The sequence below is a fragment of the Littorina saxatilis genome, linkage group LG8, assembly GCF_037325665.1.
Source record: "Littorina saxatilis isolate snail1 linkage group LG8, US_GU_Lsax_2.0, whole genome shotgun sequence".
NCBI lineage: Eukaryota > Metazoa > Mollusca > Gastropoda > Littorinimorpha > Littorinidae > Littorina > Littorina saxatilis.
In genome coordinates, this window is record NC_090252.1 from 2,430,011 (window position 1) to 2,457,885 (window position 27,875).

At 40.5% G+C, this 27,875-nt stretch overlaps 1 protein-coding gene across 1 annotated transcript; it reads left to right on the forward strand.

Moving 5' to 3' along the window:
- Nucleotides 1-353: 353 nt before the first annotated feature.
- LOC138972526 (GTPase IMAP family member 4-like) lies at nt 354-27,228 on the forward strand. The gene is made up of 7 exons (XM_070345171.1): nt 354-429; nt 1,798-1,832; nt 12,971-13,128; nt 15,059-15,199; nt 16,593-16,698; nt 18,835-18,992; nt 22,341-27,228. Exons 2-7 carry the CDS (start codon nt 1,823-1,825, stop codon nt 22,581-22,583), a joined length of 816 nt encoding a protein of 271 aa, XP_070201272.1. The 5' UTR covers nt 354-429; nt 1,798-1,822; the 3' UTR covers nt 22,584-27,228.
- The last annotated feature ends 647 nt before the right edge of the window (nt 27,229-27,875 follow it).

Sequence of the window (27,875 nt, forward strand, 5' to 3'; positions counted from 1 at the left end):
CGAAGGGGGTAGGGGGGGGGGGGGGGGGGGGGGGGGGGGGGGGGGTAGGGGAGGGCTGGGGGATCCCAAGATAGCCTCAATACAACACATGCTATTATATCAGGTGTGCTATTAAACGCATGGAGTGCTTACAATGTATTAGATTCCCTGGCAAAGTCCAAGTATCAACGACGGCGAGTGACATTTTAGAGCGGCAGGTTCAAACCGGTTTAACCGCCCCCCCCCCCCCCCCCCCCCCCCAGTTGTCGTTTCGCAGTAGGCGGGGACATCGTATGACCGAGGTGGTGCATTGCTTTACTTGTGGGCGGAGCTTCAAAACGAGCTTGTGTTGCAAATCTTTGCCATCGCACAGTCTTCTTTTGGCCTTGTATGTTACTGCAGTCACCAAACTCAGCGTTGCGTTCAGTGACTGTGGAGTTTCTTGGCTTGGTAAGACATTAGACATGTTTAACGTGCTTGAATCTCTATTTAGTTTAAAACTCTCTCTCTCTATCTCTGTGTCTCTGTGTCTGTGTCTGTCTGTCTGTCTGTCTGTCTGTCTGTCTCTCTCTCTCTCTCTTTCTCTTTCTCTCTCTCTGTCTCTCTCTCTGATAGTTTGTTCGTTCGTTCAACTGCTTGTTTTTATTGTTTTAATTGTGCTTTTTTAACGTAGAGGGGGGAATCGAGACAAGGGTTGTGGTGTATGTGTGTGTGTGTGTGTGTGTGGAGCGATTCAGACCAAACTACTGGACCGATCTTTATGAAATTTGACATGAGAGTTCCTGGGTATGATATCCCCGGACGTTTTTTTTGTTTTTTCGATAAATACCTTTGATGACGTCATATCCGGCTTTTTGTAAAAGTTGAGGCGGCACTGTCACACCCTCATTTTTCAGTCAAATTGATTGAAATTTTGGCCCAGCAATTTTCGACAAAGGCCGGACTTCGGTATTGCATTTCAGCTTGGTGGCTTAAAAATTAATTAATGACTTTGGTCATTAAAAATCTGAAAATTGTAAAAAAAATAAATTGGTTTTAAAACGATCCAAATTTATGTTTATCTTATTCCTCATCATTTTCTGATTCGAAAAATATATAAATATCTTATATTCGGATTAAAAACAAGCTCTGAAATTTAAAATACACAAATTATTATTAAAATAAAATTTCCGAAATCGATTTAAAAACAATTTCATCTTATTCCTTGTGGGTTCCTGATTCCAAAAACATATAGATGTGATATGTTTGGATTAAAAACACGCTCAGAAAGTTAAAAAGAATAGAGATAAAGAAAAGCGTGCTATCCTTCTCAGCGCAACAACTACACCGCTCTTCTTGTCAATTTCACTGCCTTTGCATCGAGCGGTGGACTGACGATGCTACGAGTATACGCTCTTGCTGTAAAAATGCAGTGAGTTCAGTTTCATTCTGTGAGTTCGACAGCTTGACTAAATGTTGTAATTTCGCCTTACGCGACTTGTTTATACGTTGTGTTTGCTTGGTGACTTGTTTTGAATAAACATATTCCGGTAGACTGAGAATCGAGATGAGGCCGGTGACCATGCATGTGTGTGTGTGTGTGTGTGTGTGTGTGTGTGTGTGTGTGTGTGTGTGTGTGTGTGTGTGTGTGTGTGTGTGTGTGTGTGTGTGTGTGTGTGTGTGTGTGTGTGTGTGTGCACATCGTTTCTAATTAAACTACCTAACATATTTTCATTACATATTACATGATCGTTCTTCTTATTTATATCGCCACCATGCATTTTTGTTTTACATCATTCCGGAGCAGCTTGCTTATTTACTATTCTTTCCTTTTTTCAGATAAATCTTTCCACTTTGGTCAAACATGAGCAACGGTAAGTTTTTTTTACGGGGAAGTTCCGCTTACTAGATCAGATCTGCCCAGTTTGATGACTTCTAAAACTCATCATTATGACTACTTCCTGCGCAGAGTGGAAATGTGCTTTAAAGAAATACATTCACAAAGAACATCCAGGCTGTGGATGTGTTGCATGTCACAATACTCAGAGAAAGAGAGAGAGCTGGTTACACAAACATACCTGAGCTACCCGGGCCCCCAAGAATGTTTGTGTAACCAGCTGTCAATTTATTATTTAGATTTTAAAAGTTAAAGGCAGAGTAAGCCTCCCGTAAACCATCACAGATACGGTCAGGCTTTTACACACAGTACAAACACCCTTTCATTTAAACACTCACCAATTGAGAACATCCTAGGTGCCCTCCGTAAAGAGCGAACAATTTTCAAAGAATTTATTTTTGCGTGGTTTATCTTACCCCTGAGCCATCGTGAACCCGTGTGATCCAGTTTTCCTTTTTCACAATGCAGTCGTCAGTTAGTCATGAATGCGACTCGATGTGAGCTTATCTACAATAGCACGTTTTTTTATGCACGAAACAACGGCTGTGGTTCACAAGAACTCTTGCGATGGCTTTTGACTGTTGAGAGGAACGGCGATTTGCACTGATAAACCGTCTGCTACGACCCTTGCGTGACCCTGCTTCCGGGCTTTTCTTTTTTTTAAACTTTCACAACTTCGAATTGTTCTGATCTTGTCTTGATGAAAAACGAATTCTTTTATGATTAAAGAATGTTTGTGTAACAAGCTGTCAATTTATTATTTAGATTTTAAAAGTTAGGTCTAGCGCAAAAACGAGGCGCCGTTGTTGTTAACGAACAAGTCTACGAAAATAAATTCTTTGAAAATGTCTCACGCTCGACAGAAAGCAGCCCGGATATTCCCGTTCGGTGAGCGCTCAAATGGAAGTATGCTTGTACTGTATTTAGACGCTCGGGGAGCTCTGTGATGGTTTACGGGAGGCTTACTGTGCCTTTAAGTCTAGCGCCAAAACGCACCACGGTCCGATTGTCTCTGACACAATCTGCAAAATTAATTCTTTGAAAACTGCTCGCTCTTTACGTAGGGCACCTAGGATGTTCCCGTTTGGTGAGCGTTCAAATGGAAGGGTGTTTGTACTGTGTGTAAAAGCCTGACAGTATCTGTGATGGTTTACGGGAGGCTTACTGTGCCTTTAAGGTTCAAATGGATTGAATTATGGCTGCCGAAAAAAACACCACAGATTAGATACGGGTCATTTCCACTTTTACCCTGTATATATATACATTGTTGGCTTAAGTTTAAATATATCTGACTTGTTTCTTCAGGCCCCCCTCCGCCTACCGGAAACCATCTGTTTCTGATCACTGAGTTCCATGAACTTTTACATACAACACAAACATACTGCCATTTGAACGCTTACCGCTCGGGAACATCCTGGCTGCTTTCCGTTGAGAGTGAGACATTTTCAAAGAATATAGTTCGTGCAGTTAGAACAGGACGTATACACCCATGAAAATCGGACGCCTAGTTTTGGAGCTAGACCTAACTTTTAAAATCTAAATGATAAATTGACAGCATAATAATAATAATTGTCAGTAAGTACTGGTGTCACATGACTGATGTGAACCAGTTGATTGGCTAATGGCGATGCGCTAACACTGTTAGCGCACTCTTGGAGTGCGCTAACTTTTCCACAGAGCGTATTCTTCCGCCCTTTGCCTAAGCGAGACTGTGCTCTCATCCTCAGAATTAATTAATGACATGTAGCTTATATTCTCCACAATACCAAATGACCATAAATTCCCTGCTTCTCAATTAAAGCAGAAGTGGGTTTTTTTCTGACAGATTGCATGTGCCTGTGCCAGTGCCAGTGATCTAAAAATAGAAGTCGCTGTGTTTCATCTAATTTTCGCCGACTTGCATAGATTCTTCTCATATGCCGTGTTAGTGGCATGTAGCTTATCATCCACATTACCAAATGATGAGTTAGTATACAATTCCCAGCGGCTAACAGAAAACACAAGTGTTATTCCGATAACGTACCAGCTAGACCAGTTTGGAAGACTGACTCGATCGACTCTGTAGCAGACTACACAGAAATACGACTACATCAGTTCAGTAAATGAATGGTTTCCGAATTATTATTTCAAGGCAAGAACAATCGTAATCGAAAACGTGTAAGGTTCAGAACGTTCTTACCATATATAAGACCTATTACCAGCGTGCAGACTCAGTGCAGACTGCAGTGGTTCGATTGCTCAGGTAGCCTAGCACTAGCAGACGACATTAACCCCGCTCAGCAAATTAACATGTTGGGCAAATGTGAACGAAAAAAACGATGGGGATATAATACGTGTAGGGTTCAGAGCATTCTTACCGTTCATATTTAGTATCAGACTCCCCGATGAGTGAAGATACAACACGAGAAATATGCCACATTTGTTTGTCGAGTCCTTCGAGTCAATTCAAGGGGAGTCACTCCGCACAGTCAATCCGTCGAAGCTCGACTGGAGGTTTCGAATCGCAAATCCTTTCTCCGAGTTCAAATGAGGTCTCTCTGAAAGATCATCACTGTTATTTTTATTATTCTCTTTATTTATATAGCGCCTTATCCGAAGTTCAAAGCGCTTTATGCCGTGTGAGATGGAATTTTTTACACAATATATCACGCATTCACATCGACCAGCAAACCTCAAGCCTGTTAGGCGAATGTTCACCTTTCGCGGCCTTTATTCCAAGTCACACGGGTATTTGATGGACATTTTTATCTATGCCTATACAATTTTGCCAGGAAAGACCCTTTTGTCAATCGTGGGGTCTTTAACGTGCACACCCCAATATAGTGTACACGAAGGAACCTCGGTTTTTCGTCTCATCCGAAAGACTATAGCACTTGAACCCACCATCTAGGTTAGGAAAGGGGGGAGAAAATAGCGGCCCGACCCAGGGTCGAACACGCAACCTCTCGATTCCGAGCGCAAGTGCGTTACCACTCGGCCACCCAGTCCTTTTAGATTAACGCTACACTGGAATTTACCAACAGAAATTAAAATGCGTGTGACGAAAGCACGACACACTTGAGACACCCCACACAAAAGTAGATCTTTACTGTACACGACCTGACCACACAGTTATGCCTATTCAAATGCGCGTTGCAAAATGTGCGTTTGAAATCTTCTTTTTTCTATGGCGGTACTGACAATATCGCTATTGAAACAATCCCAGTGCACTAAGGGATTTATAGAGCAAATCTCGAAAATAATTATTGAACTCAGCGCTATGCGCTTCGTTCAATAATGAATTTTCTCGATTTGCTCTATAAATCCCTTAGTGCACTGGGATGTCTCAATAACTTAAATAATAATAAATGAGCATTTATATAGCGCAACATCATAACTTTACAATTATGCTCTTTGCGCTTGACACATTTAAAATTAAAACACAGTTATACAAGCATTTACATCTACATTCATAGTCAAAAACGCTTAATTAAAAACATACACCATCAAACATACATCACAAAAAATTATTCCACTAACTAAGTAATAAAAACATGAATAAAATAGGTAGTGAAAATAAGGAAATACCAGCTGAATACCCTTAATCAAACAGAATATGTTATCAACAATACTGAAAACAGCCCAAGATGTTTATATACATTATCACATTATCACTAAAACAACAAATACACTACATGTAGCCTACTGATGGACTGAGAAAACAAAATCAGGGGGTGTATTTCTTGAAAAGGTGTGTTTTAAGTGCTCGTTTGAATGCTCGGGGTGACTGAGAGTGGCGGATGTGAAAGGGGAGAGAATTCCATTGTGTGGGTGCGCAGAAAGTGAAAGTGCGTTGTCCGTATGTTTTGGTTTTGGTGTGTGGAATGGTAAGGATGCGACAGTCAGAAGAGGCACGGGGTTGTCTTGCTGGAGAATAGACGTGCGACAAACATTCTTCAATCACGAAAGCATTATTTTATCGCCAAGACAAGATGAGTACAATTCGAAGTTTTGAAAGTTTGAAGAAAGGGACCCGGATGCAGGTCATGCGAGGCCGTGTGAGTTGACAGTCGACTGAGATTTCCGAACATTTGATATCGTTCGTTGCTGTGTCTGTGTAGAAACAGTTTTGCGCTTAAAATGCGCTGCCGCAACAGAGCTAAAATCACATCTCATGAGCTGCATCTTACCATTTTCCTACCATATCGCTAGTTTCTTTGAAGTCAACCGCCGCGGCTCAGTTTTTGTCACTCGCAGTCGTTTGTCGTTTTAGTTAGGGCGATAAGGGTCGAATATCAGGCTGATACTGCAAATTTGAGGCAAAGCATGATTTTTTGCATACACCTTGTGGACACATTAGCCTGCAAATTTAGCGTCAGAAACACCTTGTACGGGGCCCATGATAGCCACAATAGAGCGTTAAACAAGGTAACCCATTCCGCCCATGTACATTTTCTTCACCGGCGCCACTTATCATGAGTAAGAATTTCCCGGCAAAACAAATGCAATACAAACCAAAACTACTATGAAATAACAAGAGGAAAATAAGAACCGATGAGATTGTGCTTGACATAAATCTTACCTTGAAGTAAATACTACTAAGAGGTCTGCGTGTTGTTCAGGCGCGGCTAATCACGTTTGCAGTCCCCACCACAGAAACACAGCGCTGTGCACTGCAGGTTTGCCTTTGAGCATTTGCAGCGGCCTCTACATCCCTGTTTGCAGCCACAATGTATGAGTTCATAGCAAGTTTCTTGGGCTTGCGGCAGGGTGGTCCACAACGGTCGCCAGGTCTGACCTGCATCCTTCTGCCACCCCCACTGAGCTGGACTTGGTAGATCAGGCTCTTTCAGCAGACACTGACCCCAGATGAAGCCACCCTGGTAAACAGCCCTTGTGTGCTGTTGAAGAGCAGCAGATGTGGGTCTTATGTTTTCCAGAGTTCTCTTTCCTTTGGTGAACATACTTTGTCTGGCCTTGTTGACAGTCTGTTCTGAACTTGTGCGTTCGGACATGATGCTGACGAACCTTTCCAGTATTTCCAGTAGAACCACGTACTGCGGTGATGGATGTGTCGAGTTCTCTTCAGATGAGTAACTTTGACACACGACTCTGCAATACCTGGTAGAAGAACACCAGCGTCTGCCACCCCACTGACCCACCCTGAACCCTTCAACCAATCGCCGATGGTTTTGAAGGCAGCCATTTAAATATGGAGACCACCAAGCATGATGATATAGTTCTGCTCACCATACTCTGCCGGCCCCAAGAATTTAACCGATGCTCCCCAGCATGTCGTAATGGCGACTAACGGATTCTGTTTCTCCTTTTACCCTTGTTAAGTGTTTCTTGTATAGAATATAGTTAATGTTTGTAAAGATTTTAGTCAAGCAGTATGTAAGAAATGTTAAGTCCTTTGTACTGGAAACTTGCATTCTCCCAGTAAGGTAATATATTGTACTACGTTGCAAGCCCCTGGAGCAATTTTTGATTAGTGCTTTTGTGAACAAGAAACAATTGACAAGTGGCTCTATCCCATCTCCCCCCTTCCCTCCGTCGCGATATAACCTTGAATGGTTGAAAACGACGTTAAACACCAAAGAAAGAAAGACTCTGCCGGCCATTGCCACTGTATCTCTTTTGCGATTGTGAATAGTGGCTGGTCCATGATTAAGATGGGGGTCTGTGATGGATTGAGGTGTTGAGTTGCGCATTTGATGAGATCCATGACATGGCGGATGTGCATTGTCAGACAGAAGGGGCATCAGTCCTATCCTTGACACAGGCTTGTCATCAGTTCTGAGCTGTGATGCATAGTATGCTGCCCACGAAATGTTTTCATTTTCTTTCGCTGGATTTCTCTCAAGAAAGGCATGAACATGCCGCAGCCACTCACATTCTGATTCCTTGCCGTCGATTTCTTTGCTGACGCAGGGTCTGCAAGGTCCTTGGACGTCTGGTGCAAAGTTTTCTTCTGATGTGCAAGGTACAGGCATGACGTTGGTGTATGTAGCAGGAAGCAGAGGAATACTTCGAGGTTGGTTGCTTTTCTCACCAATGAGAGGGACTGCTTGTTCTTGACCCTCGCATTCACTCACTCTGTGTTGCATCAACGAAATACTGGTGCCGTGAAAAGAATGTGTAGCTGTTGTTGAAGAAGGGTTGTGGTCAATGTTATCCACAGCTCCTATCGTGAAGACGTTTTTCAGCATCTTTGTTGGTACAACAACTGCTTCTTCTTCAAACTTAGCACATACCTTGCTAGCTACCTCTGTAGAAATACAAAGCACCCGGGCATACGAAATTCCGATTCCATGAGTGTGCATTGTTTCCACCAGATCTTTGTTTCTAGTGTCAGCATGTATTTATAGGCAACAGTCTCCCTTTCCCGATTTCGCCTGTGAACAGATCCTGTCTTTGAAGATTTTTTACAGTTGAATGCAATCAATTTAGAAATTGTCAAGACAGCTTGTTGCTGAGGGTCACTGTCGGGTTGGTGCTGCTCAACAACAGATGGTCCTTTCAATATGAAGCTAACCAGCGTGTTTAAAGACGATGGGACTGATTCTTCTTGGCATCTGTCTTTGAAGCTGCCTTGAAAGACCTGTTGTGACTTGAGTATTTCTTTCCTCACTATCTGAGCAGCTTTGGAAAGCTGAAGAATATCAGAACCAGTGTTACATGCTGATTTAAGAGCATCTCCTATGTCCCTATCAAATGCAAGGACAGCCTCTTTACCCTGCGTGGTTGAAACAAGATCAGGCACAGCTGAAAGGAGCTTTTCTCGAAGTCTTGTTGTATGCACATAGGAATCTTTCAAACCAAGATCTGCTAAACGTGAGATGTACAGCTGGCAGATGTGTGACATTGTGAAAACGGGTGCTGTTTCTGGCTTGTCTCGGAAGTCTTCAATGTATGCAACAAGTTCTGCAAAAGCAACATCTTTGATCCTCTGGTCCCCATCTGCCTCCACATTGTCCAGATGTAACTTTGGTTCTCGCCTTAAAAAAAGGCATTCATACATTTCTTGTGGTATTTTGCTTCAGTTGCTACCATATCACAAGGCGCAAGCTTCCTAAGGACAAGCTGGTCATTGATAAGTTTATCATGGTTACGGACTTTGGTATCCACTGGAATTGTTGACACGCTATGAAACCCTGCACTTCTGGGTGGTTCTTCGCAGAAAAAAACTACAAAACAAAATGGAGGCGCTGGCCAGCCGGCGACCAGCGCAGGGAAACTATTTGAGTTGAAAAAGCACACATTGTTGATACAGTCAGAAGAAACAGTCGACTTCCGAGTTTTAGCAGGACTCACCGATACTTCATCCAGTTTTCTTTTCCGTGTGAGAACAGTGCTACTTACTTTCGTTCTGCAAGACTTATGCTACGAAGCACTATGCGCTTTAAAAGCATTCTCCAGTCCATGTCCTTCGTCCAATAGTTCCAGTGATACAGGGATCGGTAACTCTCCAAGACTTTGAAATTGTGTAAGGTTTTCAGCCACATATTTGTAACCTACACCGTCCTTCTTAGCTGGGCAAATGAGTGACTCTTTTGAACTAATTTGACACAACGCACATAAATTCCAGTCAATAACCACCTTTTTGTTAGCAGGTTTTCCATATTTACTGAAATGATCAAGACGTTGATACTTTCTTGACATGTTTTGCTTAGTTCCTGTTTATTTGTAGAGTTTCACATGGCGTCTCTGCAATCCAAAAGTGACAACATAGACAATTAAAACACCTTTTCCTATGTTGTGAAAAACAATGTGACAGCAGATAACTCTCTCTCTCTCTCTCTCTCTCTCTCTCTCTCTCTCTCTCTCTCTCTCTCTCTCTCTCTCTCTCTCTCTCTCTCTCTCTCTCTCTGGTACGCATGCGCGCACACATAAGCATTTGCAGACATATTCTGATAGTCATTTATGACTTTAACGGTTTTATTTAAGAAAATTCGCCGAATTTGTAAAAACAAAAAACAATAGAGAAATGTTAACATTCGAGCTTGTTTTGACACAAATGGCTTCCCATACTTTTTTCCACAGACTGCGCAGATCTAGCAGTGCAGAAACACATAGAGTACATTTTTCAGACATTGAACACGTACGATTAGTGGTATATTCCAGAAGTAAGCTTACAAAGCAGATACATTATTCCCTGCCTGAATCTTTATGTCTGAATGGCCTTTTCTCTTTGAAAAAGTACACGTGCTATCCTGCTATCGAACACAAGTTGCGATCAAAGCAACGGCATGCATCGATCACATTTAATCCATCCGACCATATCAGGATAAAGAATACATTCATTTAATAAGGACTTGTACATTCTTTTAATGTCATACATAATACATTTCTATAGTAAAACCCAGTAATATACTCACAGTCTTCAGACGAAGGCGTGCTCTTTAGCAATTCACAGGCTGGCGCGATGGTAAACATCCGGTGACATGTCCGGTGCGTTTCTTTTTTGCACCCCCGGTGCAGATGAACTGTTTTGAGATTTTCGACTTTTTTGATACTTAGTTTTATATTTTTGAATGTGAAGGAGTCGGTTAAATGGTTAAAGAAATCACTCTATGTTATGCAAAAAAACACAATGTCGCTCACGCAGTTTGTTATGCCACTTTCTTAGCTTTTGTCTTTGGCTTTGGCACAGCTGCTTTGAACGTCAATAAGAACCCCTCTTTGATGTATTGCGTGTAATTACTGCTTAGTAGCCAAGTTGGTCAAAATTCATGATACTTCAACCATTACAGATTCTTGTTGGCAATAAACGTCGAGATTCGCAAAATGTGTCCGGTCAATTATTTCAGCACGGTCACAGCAATGTTCGACACCGGTGGAGCAGTAAGTTCCTTACTATGGCCAATCATGTTAGTCAAAACTGAGCAACCAACTACTTTGACTGGCCACAACGGCCACCACAGCGCTCCCAAATAATGTTTCTGACGCTAATATTGAACTGTACTGTGGAACCCGTCTTCTGAACCACAGGGTTTGCTTTGCCTAAAATGTGCAGCATTAAATTCCTTATCGCCTAAGCTATTTTAGATTCAGAGGTACACAAGAACGTGCTTTTTCAGATGTAGAGTCGCTGTGGTACTGAAAACGCCTCCATAGGTCATATATGAATAAAGTGGGTCACACGTAGCCCCGATGGCACAAGGATTGAATAAACCATGAGAACTGCTGTGTGATTTATGCTTGCTAAATAGCCATTCATGTCATTTGTAAGTGGCTTTCAATGTCGTTGAACGCTATCAAGAGTGTGTTCCTTCTGGTAAAGCTGTCTTAGTGAAAAGTTGTCATCGTTCTGTAGACCTCCTGTGAGGCGGAGTGGGCCCTTAACTATAACAGTAACAATAACAATAACAATAACAATAACAGCACTTTATTGTCCATTTAAATATTACATAAAAAATGAAAATTTTCTTCTGCACACCCTGCCTGTCTGTAAACGATTATAACAACAATTGTATAGGACAACACACATAAAACATAAAACATAGGTTCACGTATGTAATAACAAGCACGGCTATCATATTTCCTATAACACTGACCAAAAGTGCTGTCCGTGTCATCTTTAAATTCAATAAATGTACAGATTAAAGCCCCGCTCCACCTCACATGAGGTTTAAAGAACGATGGAATCTTTAACACAATAAGCAAATCTAACCTGATGGAACACACTTGCACTAGCATTTAACATTATTAAATGACACAGTTCGCTTGAAGGGCTATTTAGCATGCGTCAACCACACACCAGTTCTCGTGGTTTATGCAACCCCCAAGCCATCGTGGCCCCGTGTGACCCACTTTCCTTTTTCACATGCGTGATGAATTTAGTCGTCAGTTTGTAATTTCAATGCGATTCTTCTGTATCTGCAATGGCATGTTATTGAGTACCTCTAAATAAAATAAAAATACAAGTGAATGATTTTGTCACAAACCGATTGTCGGCGTCTTCAAAGAAACTAGCAGGTGGCGGAAATGTGTCTGCTTGGGCAATAGTAAGATGCAGTTCATTTGATGTGATACTATTCCTGTCTCGGAAGTACATGTGTATAATATGCGCGAAATACTCAATCTACAGAGACACAGCAACAAACAGTATCAAATGGTTGAAATCTCAGTCGACCAGCATTCAAAGGCACAGTAAGCCTCCCGTAAAAAATCACAGATACTGTCAGGCTTTTACACACAGTACAAACACCCTTTCATTTAAACACTCACCGCTTGAGAACATCTTAAGTGCCCTCCGTAAAGAGCGAGTAATTTTCAAAGAATTAATTTTTGCGTGGTTTATCTTACCCCTGAGCCATCGTGAACCCGTGTGATCCAGTTTCCTTTCCTTCCCAATGTAGTCGTCAGTTTGTGATTTCCAATGCGACTCGCTGTAAGCTTATCTGCAATAGCACGTTATTATGTACCTCTGAATCTAAACGCACCAAACGGCTGTGATTCACACGAACTCTAGCGATGGCTTTTGACTGTTCAGAGGAACTGGCGATAGGCATTACCGTCGTCTGCTACGAGAACCACGACCTTGCATGACCCTGCTTTCTCCCATGCACGTTGTGTTTGTTTCTGTTATGCGAAGCGATTTAGCCCTGTATGGCACGGAATTTGAATGCGTGAGCTCGACTGTAAGTTTGACTTCCTCGGCCTCAACCCAACGGTCTTAATTTTGTTTGACGATGGGTATCCATGAAAACTACATAAATAATGGTGATGACCGGAAGTCCGGACTCCTGACAGAAAAACCGGGCGAAGCAAACCGCTCGCTGATAAATATTCATGTAATTAGTTCGTATAGTTTCCGAGCAGTTTTGACCAAATCATTGCAGTTGTTTCTAATACAGGACAGCGGATGTCCCTTGAACTTGTTAAGGTCCAAATCGTCAAAAAAATCTCGAAGATGACGCCTTCGGTATAATATCTTTAAGCTAGCATAGCCTTAGTGCATGAAGTCTCGGTGTTGGCTGTTATTAAGTGTTGATCTTTTATTTTCAGGCCGACGGATTGACTAAATGTTTTCATATTGCTTCACTCGACTTGTTTTATTTCTTTTCCTCAACAAGTGAAAAATGCAAATTGCACCTTTACAAATCAAAGATTCATTTTTTTCTCTGCCAGCCATACGTATAATCCTGATCGGAAAGACCGGGTCCGGCAAAAGTTCCTTCGGGAACAGCTTGCTGAACCAAAATACGTTCAAGGTTGGAAGAGGAATGAGATCAGAGACTGCAAAATGTGAATGGCAAACAGGAAAACGGAGTGGAACTCTCATAGAGGTATGTATCAAAATATTAATATGTGAACAGCAATCCAGCTTATGTCAACCTCAGTAAACAAACAAGTCGCGTAAGGCGAAAATACAACATTTAGTCAAGCTGTGGAACTCACAGAATGAAACTGAACACAGTGCTGCATTTGTTCACAATGACCGTAGTCCGCCGCTCGTGCAAAAGGCAGTGGAATTAACGAGCCTGTTTAGAGCGGTAGTGGTTGCGCTGTGCAGCATAGCACGCTTTTCTGTACCTCTCTTCGTTTTAACTTTCTGAGCGTGTTTTTAATCCAAACATATCATATCTATATGTTTTTGGAATCAGAAACGGACTAGGAAAAAAATGAAATTGTTTATAAATCGATTTCGGAAATTTAATTTTAATCATAATGTTTATATTGTTAATGTTCAGAGTTTGTTTTTAATACGAACATAACATATTTATATGTTTTGGATATATAATTTTGGATCATTAAAAAACCAAAAAAATTAATTACAATTTTTAGATTTTTAATGACCAAAGTCATGAATTAATTTTTAAGCCTCCAAGCTGAAATGCAATACCAAAGTCCGGCCTTCGTCGAAAATTGCTTGGCCAAACTTTCAATCAATTTTATTGAAAAATGAGGGTGTGACAGTGCCGCCTCAACTTGTTAAAAAAGCCGGATATGACGTCATCAAAGACATTTATCCAAAAACTGAAGAAAACATCTGGGGATATCATACCCGGAAACTCTCATGTAAAATGTCATAAAGATCGGTCCAGTAGTTTACTCTGAATCGCTCTACACACACACACACACACACACACACACACACACACACACACACACACACACACACAGACACCACGACCCTCGTCTCGATTCCCCCCCCTATGTTAAAACATGTTGTCATAACTTGACTAAAATAATGTAAAAACAAAAAATATGTGGCCTAGAAAATGTCACTTGGAAAAGTGATAAGTTTTCCTTTTGCTTTACGATACGTCTTTCGTCTGACACCCTGATCGTTTGCTGTGAATAAAATAATCGTAAAATGTGGTAGAGTTACGTCACAAGCAGTGAGTCGGAAAGTGAGTAGAAAGGAAAACACGCTGCTGACCGGTTTAGACCCGCGATCTCGGCAAACGACAAACAGTGATGTGGCGTTATCTAGTGCATGCTAACTATGATAGTCTTTTCTGTTGAAATATGCACATCGAGTTTCACGATTCGCTACAGCAATGATCGCTGGCTGTCATTGACCGCTGGCAGTGAGGTCACGTGAGTTTAGGAAAACACGTTTGCTCAGCGATCAATGCAAGCAATCGGCGGCTGATCGTGGCTCCGATGTGCATAATTGCGAAAAAAGTTAATCTAGAGATGGCTGTACGCTTATGAAAGCTGATAGCACAATGGTTTTGAAAGTGATGCCATTGGTCAGACCATTTCTGAGGGGGAGAGGGGATCACTGGGATGTTGGAATTTCTGGCGATATAAGAAAGAGGAAGGGAAGAATATGGGGAATCTACTGTGCCTTAATCTAGACGATCACAATACGATTTGCACCACCGTGTGCTTATTGATAAACTCAAAGTGAGTTATTGAGCTTCAAAGTGCGGCTGCTCTTCAGTTCTGGAGGTAAAAAGTAGTCCAGATTGGCTGCTGAACCGGATGCACCCTCTATGAAGCGGCACACTAGTTTACAGCGTCATTAAACAAACAAGGGAAGTAACTCAGAGGAAGCCACGCAACTGAGCTGTCCCAAGGAGCCCTCTTTCTTTGCCTATGTTACGACATTTGATTAAGCTTTCAAACCACTTGCTTTTTCAAAATAAAGACATCCCTCCTATGCGGTAACATTATTTGCAACGCAGAATCTTATGGAAGAACTTTGGAAGCGACCTGAGGGCAATGCTGTTTCCTTATGTATGATACCTTGAATGTGTGTGGCAGCTAGTGGACACACCAGGCCTGTGCGATACAGACAAAGGTGATGACGTCATATTCCGTGAAGTGGGCAAGAGTGTTGCAGTGGCCTGCCCTGGACCTCATCTGCTTGTCCTTGCTCTCAGAACTGACCGGCGCTTTACCAAGGTTTGAGCTCTCTTGGTCTGTGCCTGCCTGTCTACTTGTCGGTCTGCTCTCTCTCCCTCTCTCTCCCTCTCTCTCTCTCTCTCTCTCTCTCTCTCTCTCTCTCTCTCTCTCTCTCTCTCTCTCGCTCTCTCTTTCTCTTTCTCTCTCGCTCTCTCTTTCTCTTTCTCTCTCGCTCTCTCTCTCTCTCTCTCTCTCGCTCTCTCTCTCTCTCTCTCTCGCTCTCTCTCTCGCTCTCTCTCTCTCTCTCGCTCTCTCTCTCTCTCTCTCTCTCTCTCTCTCTCGCTCTCTCTCTCTCTCTCGCTCTCTCGCTCTCTCGCTCTCTCTCTCGCTCTCTCTCTCTCTCTCGCTCTCTCTCTCTCTCTCTTTCTCTCTCTCTCTCTTTTACACACACACACACATACGCACACACACACACACACACACACACACACACACACACACACATACAATAACACATCATAAAAGATTCATCAAACATATATTTACTTTGCATTTCTGGTTATTGTGTTTACGACTTGAAACACTAATCTATATTTCTATTTTTCCTTAATCAACAGCTCTTTAAGCAAAATTCCGTCGACTAAAATAGAAACAAAACACGATTATGTAATGGCGTATCCTACACTCTAAATAGAATTGAACATATTTTGAACACATTTCTGTAACAAGCGTTGAACACTTTGTGACATTGTTCAAAGTTTTGCTGGCTTACTTGTACAAACGAAAGAGTCACACGTAACAAACACATAGTGTGCACATATTAACAATGAGTGTGTATTATGTGTGTCTCTTTCGCTTGTAGAACTATGTACTATGTCACAAAGTGTTCAACATTTCTGTCAGAAATGTGTTCAACATACTTATGTTCACTGCTGTTTAGAGTGTAATCAGTGCATACTTTCCTAGATCAGCTATTGTATAAATGCTAAGACCTCGGTAGCGGAAATGTCATTGAAGGGTCAAGAAGTGTTTAACCAAGAGCTAGTACAAAAAGTTCGAATAATTTAAATTGTAAGATCTGCATGACGTCCAATTTTCTATTGACTTGCCGTAATATTGAAGTTGTTTGTACAGTTCATTATAATGTATTTTAAAAAGTAGATTGTTTTGTCAAGTTGTTGACTTTGACATTTATTTTTGCGTTTAGACTCCTGGCCGTGTGTTAATACTGTGAAAAACAAATTTGCTTAGTTGATGTAAAGATTAAATGATCATGTTGATTGTAGTTTGCCCAGGTCTTAAAGTTAAAAAAAAAATCCACGTTACTGTCTCCTGCTTGGAAAAGGAACTCTAATCAGATTCTGTTTCTTTAATTAAGATTGTTTAAATTTCGCAGCTCTATGACATGATGGTGATTAGTCTTATTTTACAATGATGTACACTGCTCACACAGGAAGAGTACCAGGCGTACGTCAAGCTCAAGGAACTGTTTTCGAAGGAGATGTCCAAGTACCTTATCATTGTGTTCAATGGAATGGATGCTTTGGGTGACACCATTGGTAAAGCGTTTTTTTCTCCAAAATCTGTTTTTTTGTTGTAATTTACAATCAAAGCTTTCATCTCTTACTTTCTGTCTCTCTGACTCAGTCTCTTTCTCTTTCTCTGTCTCTGTCTCTCTCTCTCTTACGAGGGCAAGATGCAAATAAGCAGGCTATTACCCTCGTTAAACAACTTTGGAAGATGATTCAAGTATCCATACCTGTCAAGCTCTTGTGGACTCTCACCATAAGATTTTGCTCACAAAACCATAAGTTTGCACCAAAAAGCAGAAGACAACGTGCAAAACTGCAGAAGTCGTTAGATTAATCACCACAAGAACTAAATACATGCACACATACACACACAACAAGAATTCAGCCTTATTTCACACATAATAAAAAAAACTTTTCTCAACACTGACTTACACTGTTTTATGTAATTTTGAAATGCAAAGCATGTTTAAATGTAAATTGTACCGAGAATCACCTAAATTGTACAAAGACGGCACACGTCCAACCAGACACTCATTTACACCCCTCACAAAATTTTTACCAGAATGCACAAAAACACCACATGATAGTAAAGGCACAAGACAAGTGTGTTTTAACAACATTCATTCATTGAGCACAGTGATTCAATCATGAATGGAAACCCCCACCACAAAAGAGAACATTTGATCCAAACAGAACATGTAAAACACACAAGTTACAAGCCAGAAACTCATGTGTGTCTCAACAATCAAGGACAAATACCAGATCAACAAAAATATGACATGTAAATGCTTTAGTTTGAGGTCGCGCATGTTCTAAAAACAAGTCGTATATGATTATGATCGGTTGTGACAAACATCGCTCTCTACCTCTTCGAAATTGCATCACAACGCACTTATTTTTATTTATATGGCTTCACACTTGGTACAACATGAGAAAATACTGTGTAGATACTAGAACAACAAAAATATGACATGTAAATGCTTAAGTTTGAGGTCGCGCGTGTTCTAAAAACAAGTCCGACATGATTGGATGTGACAGAAATCCGGCTCCTTTTGCTTTCGATCGCGAGCTCTTCCAAAATGCATCACAACTCCCTTAGTTTCATTTCTATGGTTTAAAACTTCGCGCAACGTGAGAAAATACCTTGAAGATACCGAGAACAACAACAATAGTACATGTAACTGCTTTAATTTGAGGTCGCGTGTGGTCAAGCGTGGTCGCACAGTACTCGTTGCCTTGTACTTCCGCCGGATCAGTTACCGCGAGATTTTGTAGCTGTTACTTTGTTCTCGGACGAACCTTTGCGATCTTTTTTTTATTTGACCAAATTTTGTAAAAACCGTAAGATCTTCGGTATACGCCGTAAGACTTGAAAAACATCAAAATTCCGTAAGAATTACGCGAAAATCGTAAGACTTGACAGGTATGAGTATCACAATGTAGATCTAAATACGTTGCTTGTGTTCGTCTGCTGTTGCCAGAAAGTGGGTAACCTTGTTTTTGATTGGCTGATGTGTGAAAGGGTACGTATGAAGCCACACTTGCAAAACAGAGCGTGTATTTGCGTGCTGAATCTAAATATGCCATGTGCATATCTTGTACAGTTTTAGATGTGCAAACTTGTTGTACTACGATTACAGTAGTTCGGTATGAGTAGATCGAAGAAATGTTGGCGGCGTCAAGTTCATGGATTGATATGTTTGCTTTCGGAAAACACAACACAGATTTCTCGGGAATCTACATGCGGCCACCTCTCAATACGAAAAGTCAGACAAAACTGAGCAAGTTTCGTGCAAATCGGTTTGTATTCTAGTGTGTAGCGTGAACACCAAAAAACCCAATTTTGCGCGAAACCCATGGGGTTTTCTTACCTTAAATAAAGAGTTGTCATTGTCCGTCTTTCTCAGTTTCTCTCTCTCTCTCTCTCTTTGTCTCTCTCCATCAGATCGCTCCACCCATTTTTCAACTTTAGACGACAACGGACACCGTGTCCTTGGGGTTATATATTCTGAATGCAAGGAGCAGCTTAACCTCAAAATCATGATGAAAACCGTGTCAAAAACCCTGTTCCTTCTTTCAAAGTTAAAGTATTATGCAAAAACTCCAGTATCCCGTATTTGCGTTCGAATGCGCATATTACTGTGCCGGTGTGTTCTATTTCAGCCGAGCAGAAGAAGGCCCTTGATGAAGAGGTAAAAAAAATGCCCGGGGAGCTGAAAAAGGTACTTGTAGACGCCAACTACCGCTACATTGGAATGAACAACAAAGCTACTCCAGCGGCAAAGGAAACCCTGCTACAGGAAGTGATGATCAAGTTTCTGGTGAGTTATTAAGGAAAATCGGAAAGTAATGACACAGCTTGGATTTGGGTTTGGAATATCACACCAAACAACATAAATACTTCAAGGCGGTGTATAAATAACTGTTTGGGATTTATGTTCTGTCGTAAGATTACCACGCTAAACAATAGAGACATACAAACATGTATCCACCGTAATTCTCGTTCATATAATAAATCAGTTTATCCTACATACGTGAGAGAGACACTCGTGAGATAATAATCGTTCAAATAACACGTGTGTATATAATGTAAATGAGGTCATGTCAAGCAAGTCTGGCAGGGACCTGTTTTTCCACCGCTTATGATGCCAAAGTCACCTAGACAAACGTCATTACAGAAGAAAAAAATTGCGCTCGCTAATTACCCTCGATGAATAAATCCCTGCGCCTGGAATATGTGCGCGATATAAATTGCATACAATAAAAATAAAAAATAAAAAAATAAATAAATCCCTGCGCTTAGAACTGTACCCACGGAATACGCGCGATATAAGCCTCATATTGATTGATTGATTGATTGAATTTTTAGAACTAATACGTCAAACCACACTTTCATAGTGACGTTTCTTTACTTTGACGTAGTAGATTGCACGAGGCTTCAGATGAGATGAGGTTCCAAAACAAGCATCTTCAATTTAGCTGCCTCGACTGCAGGACATGTTCAGTAAAATACATGTAAGTACGGTATGTAGGATAAACAGAATACAACATGGCTTGCTGTTTCGTACCAGATTTACACTCGTTGCTTTTTCAAATAGTGAACAGCTCGCTTTTGCTCGCAGTTCAATATTTTAAAAAACAACTCGTGTAAATCTGGTACGACTCAGCAAGCCATGTAGTATTCTCTATTTATCCCATGACCTGCCTCTTTGTCTTTGTTAGCTGAGGAGGTGAATATGCTGCGTAATCCAAGGGTACCGAAGCATGCCGAGACCCCCGTAAGTGCTCCACTGAACATAGAAAGTCTCTCGGGATTCCCAATGCGAGTTAAAATTAGTACATTGTGTAATCTCTATTTATTCCCCCCTCTGCTTCTTTACCTCTGTAAACTTGTAGGGGTAGTTATTTTTCGATAATGACCCAGCAACCAAACAAATAACGACCCAGCAACAGCCTGAATCCTCGATAGTGCAATGGGTTGAGAAGCTGTTCTGTTTCGGTACTACTTTTCGCGACTGAAAAGTTCCGAACGCTCTAATGTACGAAGTATACATCTCTGGAGCAAACAATACAAACATACCGCATTTAAATTAACAACTACAGGCCTGAACACATGAATCTCCATATAAAATCCATGAGTTCGGTTGTTTTCTGAATCTAGATCAGACGTTCATCACAAGCAATTTCCCAAGGCAAGTAACTCATACTTTGTCTAGCGACAAGAGTAGTTCCCCTTCTTTTCACTCAGTTTCTTCGACAACAGAGTGCAATCCGACGGTCAGTTTTCAACAATATTTCATTTAATAAACAGATCACACGCAACCAAATGCACACATCTCATCAATTTAAACAACATAAAGCGGTTTCATACACTATTTTCCCCAGAAAACTTAACTTCATACAGTTTTTAACGTTGGAACACGGGTGCAAAAGTTCGTCTGCTAGTCCCATTTGACGAAAGAACATTATCCTAACCGATACCAAAACATATACAGAACACACAATATCTGCCTTTGCCGCCACAGCAGAATAACAGCATATCTGTGTACTTGATTTTAGTCCAAAATAGGAAAACTGACAAGAAGTGTTAACAGAATGGAATGATTTGCACGGAACTATACAATCGCGCATTAATCGATCGCCTGCGCAGGTTGACTGGTTGAGTGAATAGGATTCGATCAAACTTTCGCAAAAAACCTCCTCTTTTCTTTGAATAACTGAAGAAAGGAGGAATAAAGAGGTTACACACCTCGTCTCAGTGATTATAAAAAATAATGGTCTCAGTTCGCGGTCATGAAAAAGCTCGCTAAAGCTCGCATTTTTCATGATCCGCTAACTTCGACCATTATTTTTGATAATCACTGAGACTCGGCATGTAACCTCTACGTACATGCGCACTTGTGGTCAAAACTCGTCAAAATTCACTGTATGTTTAATTTTAGCGCACGAATCTTCAAATATGCGTGTTAATCACTTTTACATCTTATGACAGAATCACTTCATATTTAAGGACATAAATTATAGCCTATGCATGAACATTCCACAAAGTGACCATTTTATAGATTGAAATTAATGGTCTGACTTTTGTGCAATTTCAAAAAAGGTTTCCAAATTCGGGGATCGACTCAACAGTACGAGGTTTGATATTGAGCGGTAGCCACATCAACCCGATTTAATCCCTCCAGATTGTTACCTTTGGGGAAAAAATGTCATGGTCTACCTGAATCAAATTAAACAATCAATGACTTGAATACAGCAATTATAGGCAGGGTCAAGGCATTTCCCATGGATGAATGCGTTCATGTCATTGATTAATTTTGCGCGTCATATACGAAAGGGTTACTTTTTCCAGTCATTTGAGTTTTGCAAATATGTTCATAGTTATTCGTGAACTTCAGTTCTTTCACGACCATTCTACAAAGTTTCGAGTCTATATAGGTAAAATGGTCCGACATTTACCTTTTCTCCAAAAAGTGTTCCAAATTACACCTCCAAAATTGTTAATTTCACAAAAGCTTTCCTGTCTATAGAGATTGCCCTGAACCTAGCTGTAACTGATTTCTTCAGGTCACCGAAGATCTAGAGGGTGAAGGGGGTGTTTGTGTATACTCAGACATTCAGATAATTCAAAAAGTAAAAGTCTGGAGGGTTTGAATCAGATTTTGTTACCGCTCAATGTCAAACTTCGTTCTGCTGAGTTGTTCGCCGAATATGGAAACCTGTTTTGAAATTGCACGAAAGTCAGACTATTTGATCTAAAGAATGGCCACTTTGTTGAAGCGTCATGCATAGGCTGAGGTGTATGTCCCCCAAATATAAAGTGATTCGGTCGACAGATGTAGAAGATATCAGAATTGTTGATGGTTGCATTTGTTTTGGGTCACCCTGTACCACGCGTTAACATGGATAAACGGAGGTGTAACTTACACATATTGATCATAAAAGCTGCAATCCTTCCGAAGTGTCATGAGAACAAGGAAAGAACGAAGTAAGGGTACGAGGGAAATGGTAGCATGCAGAATTTTGGTATTCAATCTCATTTTCTTAAAAACGGGTCTTGTGTGTGTGCGTGTGTGCGCGCGCGCGCGCGCGTGCGCGTGTGTGTGTGTGTGTGTGTGTGTCTCTGTGTGTGTGTGTGTGTGTGTGTGTGTGTGTTTTATCGTTTTCAGGACATGGTGAGGGCAAACGGTAATACGTACTACACAACCAGGTTGATTTTCGACATCAACAGCCACGTTGAAGGCCTGATTCAAAGCAGACAGCTAAAAAAACACGTCAATAGAGAGGAGGCTGAACGGCAAGCTAAGCGCGCTGTGGTGGAAGAGGAAGATGAGGAGTTCTCCCAGCAGCTCCATATGACTGTGCATGCTTTGGCCTTCAGCTATATCCGGGAGATTTGTTCTGTAATGTAGTAAACCCCTGCATCTTGGACTTGTTAGTGTTTGCATGATGTTTGCCACGGCAGGCTAGCGAGTCTCGGTGTCTGGGCCCTACTGCCTTATTTCCCTGCACGTTAACAATAACTGTTGCTCTGTTTTTTGAAAGTTACATTCTTGTATGTTTGGGCAAATATGTATAGAATGCTAGATCACATACATACTTTATAATTATAAATTTGATATGATTGCTGTAAACTCCTTTTTATTTTGCTCTCACTTTTTTCTTCATCCAGTTTCGAAACTGTTGATGCTCTTCTTCGAATTAACTAAAGCGTATAAGAAAAAGGAGGGAACATCTCTCTTTCTATTTTACTAGCCTCCTTCCTTTCAATAGCCGTTTTTTACATTTAGTCAAATTTTGACTAAATGTTTTAACGTAGACGGGGAATCGAGACGAGGGTCGTAGTGTATGTATGTGTGTCTGTGTGTATGTGTAGAGCGATTCAGAGAAATATATTGGACCGATCTTCATGAAACTTTACATGAAAGTTTTTGGGTATAACATCCCCACACGTTATTTTTCGTTTTTTTAAAATTTAGTCAAGTTTTGACTAAATGTTTTAACATAGACGGGGAATCGAGACGAGGGTCGTGATGCATGTGTGTGTGTGTGTATGTGTGTGTGTATGTGTGTGTGTGTGTGTATGTATGTATGTATGTATGTATGTGTGTGCTGTCGTGTGTATGTGTGTGTGTGTGTGTGTGTGTGTGTATATATACATCGATTCAGAGAAAACTACTGGACCGATATTCATGAAATTGCACACGATAGTTCCGGGGTATAATAAACCTAGATTTGTTTTCCATTTTTTCGATAAATATCTTTGATGACGTCATATCCGGCTTTTTGTGAGAGTTGAGGCCGCACTGTCACGCCCTCATTTTTCAATCAATTTAATTGAAATTTTGGTCAAGCAATTTTCGACGAATTCCGGACTGTGAGATTGAATTTCAGCTTGGCAGCGTGAAAATTAGTTAATTAGTATGCTGATTAAACTTGTCATTAAAATCGAATTTTCACTAGCAGATTTAAAAAAAATTGTATCGTATTTCTCAATTTCTTCTGATTTAAAAAACATATACATATGTCATGTTTACCATAAACATGTGCTCAGAATTAAAGAAAATAAGAAATAAGAAAATAAGTAAGTACTGCGTTCGCGCGCTGCGCGGAGACGAGCTTGACTAGTCTCGGTTTGTCCGTGTGGTTAGTCGAGACTATCTTACATTTAGTCAAGTTTTGACTAAATGTTTTAACATAGAGGGGGAATCAAGACGAGGGTCGTGGTGTATGTGTGTGTGTGTCTGTCTGTCTGTCTGTCTGTGCGTGTGTGTGTGTAGAGCGATTCAGACCAAACTACTGGACCGATCTTTATGAAATTTGACATGAAAGTTCCTGGGAATGATATCCCCAGACATCAGTTTTTCCTTTTTTCGATAAATACCTTTGATGACGTCATATCCGGCTTTTTGTAAAAGTTGAGGCGGCACTGTCACACCCTCATTTTTCAATCAAATTGATTGAAATTTTGGCCAAGCAATCTTCGACAAAGCTCGGACTTCAGTATTGCATTTCAGCTTGGTGGCTTAAAAATTAATTGATGACTTTGGTCATTAAAAATCTAAAAATTGTAAGAAAAACAAATTATTTTATAAAACGATCCAAGTTTACGTTCATCTTATTTTTCATTATTTGCTGATTCCAAAAACATATAAATATGTTATATTCGGATTAAAAAAAGCTCTGAAAATTAAATATATAAAAATTATTATCAAAATTAAATTGTCGAAATCAATTTAAAAACACTTTCATCTTATTCCTTGTCGGTTCTTGATTCCAAAAACGTATAGATATGATATGTTTGGATTAAAAACACGCTCAGAAAGTTAAAACGAAGAGAGGTACAGAAAAGCGTGCTATCCTTCTTAGCGCAACTACTACCCCGCTCTTCTTGTCAATTTCACTGCCTTTGCCATGAGCGGTGGACTGACGATGCTACGAGTATACGGTCTTGCTGAAAAATGGCATTGCGTTCAGTTTCATTCTGTGAGTTCGACAGCTTGACTAAATGTTGTATTATCGCCTTACGCGACTTGTATTTAGTTAATCTGTTCCTTTTATGCCGATAGCTTGAATAAATGTGTTTGTATCGCTTCACGCGACTTGTTTGATAAATGTATTTGATGACGTCATATCCGGCTTTTTGTGAAATTTGAGGCGGCACTGTCACGCATTCATTTTTTAAGCACATTGATTGAAAGTTTGGTCAAGCAATCTTCGACAAAAGCCAGACTTTGGTATTGCATTTCAGCTTGGAGGCTTAAACATTAATTAATCAGTTTGGTCATTAAAAATCTGAAAATTGTAATCAAAATTGTTTTTCTATAAAACTATCCAAAAATAATTTCCTATTATTCTTCATTACTCTCTGATTCAAAAAACATATAAATATGTTATATTCAAATTAAAAACAAGCTCAGAAAATTAAACATATGAAAATTATGATTAAAAATAATTTTCCGAACTCGATTTAGAAACAATTTCATCTTATTCCTTGTCGATTCCGGATTCCACAAACATATAGATTTGTTATGTTTGGATTAAAAACAAGCTCAGAAAGTTAAAAAGAATATTGGTACAGAAAAGCGCGATATCCTGCTAAACCCAACCGCTACTACGCTATACTGACTGGCTTGTCAATTTCACTGCGTTTTACACGTGCGGGGGAATTGACGAAGCTGTATTGTCTTGGTGAAAAAATGCAGTGAGTTCAGTTTCATTCCGTGAGTTGGACAGCTTGACTAAATGTAGTAATTTTGCCTTGCTTCTGCTATACTTGCTATACTCTCAGTTATGTGTGCTTGCACCCTGCACTCCCTTTTTTTCTGGGTATAACGTCTTCAATGTTCTGATATAATATAATAATGATATAATTATGTGAAATTTTCCTGCTTCAGCTAACTTTGCTTGCCTAAAAACCATTTGTCGCCATCAGCGTGGGTTCGATCCCCAGCGTCAATTTGTTGCAGACTCTCCTCGGTTTCGGAACACCCGCGTGTGCACGCATGCGCACGATAAAGATCCCAAGTACACAGCGAAACTCTGAGGGCTTGGAAACATGAATACACGCATGCATATAACAACAACAAAAATGGGTAGCGCCGTATACTGTATGGCAGCTCGCTTTCCCCAGGGAGAAAGCAGCCCGAATTTCCATGAGGGTAACCTCACAGGACTATATGAAATCGTATCCTTTCCTTCTCCCTCTTAACCTTTATCTAAAAGTTGCCAGGATCGAACTAGAGTTGCCGTAATATGTATATATGTCACACGCTTTCCTTCTTTGCCACTACTAAAGCAAACGTGTGCAAGATTGTATGTTACACGCTTTGGAGCATGTGCAAGAACGGATTCAAACTCGAAATCGTCCCCCCAAAAACCCCAAAATGCACACACGACTTTTATTTCTCCTGCTGTTATCGTTTCTTCTCTTTACAAATTCTTCAACGCTCAGAATACTGAAAACGGCATCCCAGACGACAGTACTGTTTCCATACGCGAATTTAGCTGCCCTTGGAAAGTGGCTCGCTCAGGAGGCCTGTTAGTCTGACACTATAAGGACAGAGTTCTGAACATAGATGACAAAGATCCCGGAAAGAACAAACATTTCGCGGATGCAGACACAGAAAGACGTCATGAAGATTGCGATGCTTCAAAAGATACAGACTGTGACGATGACTGTGACGTCATTCACATATACCGAGACGTCATTTATAGTTGTTCGGTCACTTTCGTCAAAAAGTAGATCTCTCCACAATGGCTGCTCCTGTGTTTAGGTTTATCAAGCGTGAGTACGCAAAACGTGTTTGTTCTCTCCTCTGTTGAAGCTGTGAGACATAATCGCCATTACGAGCTAGTCGTGTGACAGAGAGTTTTCTTGCACACTCGACTGCTGCTGTTTCACTCCGGCTAAAGCCGTCGTGAAACATCTACAGTCTCGTGTGCAAGAAAACTCTCTGTCACACGACTAGCTCGTATAAATAGCGGGTAATGACAAATGTATATTTAATTTGATAAGTATTTTGAATGGCATTTGGAGAAGATTCTGTTCATCCTTCATTGTATGGAAATGTAGATTAACGAACGTCTCCACATTACAGAAGGAATAGGAAGAGAAGGATTTTGCGATGAAGCAAATTTTAATCATAACTTGGTTTGAATGAACTCAGTTTTAGAATTGAGTTAAAATTTGTCATCGATCCAGTTCTGAATATATGTTTGTCTATAAAGAACAAAACAGGGAATACTATTGATGCTGGATAGGTTTCGCTTGAACCCCCTACATTCTCAAGAAAGAAAACAAATCGGCGTCAGCTCATTATTGGAATTGTTTTCTTCTTCCACTGGCTCGGACCTACACAAAACAAAACGAGTAAAGTCTTGATGTTTACTTGCCAATGTATGTTATGTGCCATCAATGGGTCTTGCGAGCGGACATGTTTAGAAAATAAAATGTATTTGTCCATGTTTAAATCACTTACTTTCGATTTTCTTCTTACCACGTAACTGTGATATGCACTTATGAGTTCACATTGTAATAAACTGTTTTTATCTTTTCTTCAGTGTGTTTAGATGCGTGTGTGTCAGTGCACGTGTATGCGTGTGTGTGTGTGTGTGTGTGTGTGTGTGTGTGTGTGTGTGTGTGTGTGTGAGACTGTGTGTGTGTGTGTGTGTGTGTGTGGTTGGGTGAAACTGTGTGTGTGTGTATGTGCCCAGTGTGTGTCCAAGTGACCGTGTCTGTGTGTATGCGTGTCTGCCTGTCTTTGTGACTGCATGTGTGACTGCATTGTCTAGAATCAGTATAAGGGACATAACACTCAGTAGTGAACAAAATGTATACATTTTCTCTAGCGTGTTTGCTCCCCCAGTGTAGGCCAAATCTTGGCGGCGTCATAACAATGAAATACGTTATTTTTTGACATTATTTCTAACTTGCTATATTAAAATCGTCCGCCAAATTTCATTTGCTTTTAAGAGTACGCTCATAAGCCTAGCTTGTTGTGCTCCATGTTCCTAATTTCATGTATGCGGTAATAGTACAAATGACATTTATTGAATAAACTTGTTTAAACCAAATACGCAAGGATCCAAGTCAACTTTACACATGTGTAAGAATTTAATTTTTTCATGAGATTTGTCGAATCGTTTAGCTAGACCACGTGTTGTGTCAGATTTACCTGTCAAACGACTGAAATAGACACAGT